Genomic DNA, 2,256 nt, shown 5'->3' on the forward strand with positions numbered 1-2,256 from the left:
TTTGTTTTCACATTTATAACATTCTATTGAATATGAGAACTACCTGAAAATAATAAGAAAATAATTAAAGTCCCTTTCTTATTTAGTTCAAAATCACAACAAATAAACATGGGACTCCATATATTAAATACTTGTTTTAGAGTCAGTTTTTCACTGGACCTTCAATACCGAAGAATTACTTAATTCACCTCAAGGAATGAAAAAGGAATCAATCAACAAGGATTTTCATAGTACTTATGGAGTGCTCAGCACTGGGCTGCTCTTTATGGAAAAAAGAAGATGAGTCAGAGTGAATCACTGCCTTCAAGGAGATTACAGTTTAACCGGGGAATTGCATTAGCTTAATAGAAATAATTTTGAAATAATGCAATAAGGAGTGGCGATGATTGAAAAGGTTTTATAAAGCAGCTAAGCAAGGTTGGGTCTTGACACACAAATAGGATTTTGAAAGGCTAGAATATAAGGAAAGGAAGATGAACATTTCTTGAGCCCTACTTGGTACTAAACATCTTGCTGAATGCAATATATATATATATATAATTTACTGTTAACTCTCATAGCAGCCCTGTGACATAGATGATTCATTTTTGAGGTTGAAGAAACTGAAGCTTAAAGAAGTGATCGAAGATGGTGGCTGGCTGGCAGGCCGTGCGCGCCCCTCCCTGTGCACCCGCGCCCGCCCCGCCTTCCAGGTTCTCATAGCGCTGGGGCGGCGGTTGGCGACAGTGGCGGTTGGCGACAGGGACCTGGACGGCGACATGGCAGCAGCACTACTTGTGCTTCTGGGGTTCACCCTGCTGGGCATCAAGAGCGGCTCAGGAGCGGGGAGCAATATCTCGACTTCCATACGTGATGAGGGCTCCAGAACACGCCTCACCTGCACCTTGAATTCCAGTGACACCCACGTCCTGGGGCACCGCTGGATGAAAGGGGACCGGGTGCTGCAGGAGGACGCGGCGCCCGACCTGACCACGGAGTACGAGGTAGACCCAGAAGAGCGCTCGGGACAGTACTCCTGCACCTTCCTCTCGGAGCCCGCAGGCAGAACCGCCCGCGTGACCGTGAAGGGGCCCCCCAAGGTTGAGGCTGTGGACAGCTCGGTGCTTGGCATCGAGGGGGAGAGAGCGGTGCTGGTCTGCAAGTCTGAGTCCTTCCCCCCGGTCACTGAGTGGGCCTGGTACAAGATCACCGAGGCCGGGGACCAGGTTCTCAACAACAAGTCCAAGAACACGTTCGTGGTGTCCTCGGAGACCAGGACGGAGTTGCACAGGCAGGGGCTCGACCTGAAGGCAGACGCTGGCGAGTATGCCTGCTCTGGCACCAACACCGAGGGCGTGGACCGTGCCCTCATCACGCTGCGCCTGCGCAGCCGCCTCGCTGCCCTGTGGCCCTTCCTGGGCGTCCTGACCGAGGTAGTCGTGATGGTCATCATCATCTTCGCCTGTGAGAAGTGTCGGAAGCCAGAAGTGGTCCTAGATGAGGAAGATATGGGCTCTGCTCCTCCAAAGAGCAGTGGGCCTCACACCATTGACAAGGACAAGAGGAATGCCAACTGAGCGAGAGAGAGAGGTCACCGGTCACAATGCCTGGCATCCTGCCGGCCCCAAGCAAGTCCTGTCCCATCAACGCAGGTCTGTGTGACCTGATACAGCTTGACTTCAGGGCCGCCCCTCAGAGTATCCCCCTCACTGCTCCTGCCATCCCCACCTGGGAGCTGGGGGAGGGTCTGGGAGTGGGAGTCCCATTTCTACCTGTGCCCATGGTGACTAAAGAAACCCCCTCCTCAGTTGGGCCTGAGGCTTCTTCCACCATAGCATCCTGACTCACATGGGAACCCCCAACCCCACCTGCCTCCTCACCAATAAAGGCACTGCTGACCCACTTTTCAAAAAAGAAAAAAAAAGTGAGCAAATTTGCCCGCAGTCCACAGCTTGGGCGTGGTCACGCCTGTTTAAATGCAGGCCACTCTTGCCCCAAAGTCTCTGATGCTTTCCAATCACAATGTTCCACAGACAAGAAACGTGATGGAGAAGAAAGGCAAGGAAGGGCATTTGTGAGTGAGAGAAGAGAGAAAAAATCAGATGTGACATTTTCCCCATAAATACTTCTGATTTCTTGGGCTATTTTACCTTATTAGTGGAATAATTTTCATAAACCAGTGTCTTTTAATTCAGAAAACAGCATTGCTCTGCGTCTAGTTGCGCAAGTCATCCTTGAGTTCTTTTGTATCTTCATTTTGTTACCCAATTCATTATC

General features: G+C 50.5%; 1 protein-coding gene across 1 annotated transcript; it reads left to right on the forward strand.

Moving 5' to 3' along the window:
- The first annotated feature begins 758 nt into the window (after positions 1-758).
- LOC139007453 (basigin-like) lies at positions 759-1,556 on the forward strand. Its single transcript, XM_070410912.1, has one exon. It carries the CDS (start codon positions 759-761, stop codon positions 1,554-1,556), a length of 798 nt encoding a protein of 265 aa, XP_070267013.1.
- The last annotated feature ends 700 nt before the right edge of the window (positions 1,557-2,256 follow it).

Source organism: Myotis yumanensis, unplaced genomic scaffold, assembly GCF_028538775.1.
Source record: "Myotis yumanensis isolate MYYU_CA2020_CCGP unplaced genomic scaffold, mMyoYum1.0.hap1 SCAF_1, whole genome shotgun sequence".
In the NCBI taxonomy this organism is placed as follows: domain Eukaryota; kingdom Metazoa; phylum Chordata; class Mammalia; order Chiroptera; family Vespertilionidae; genus Myotis; species Myotis yumanensis.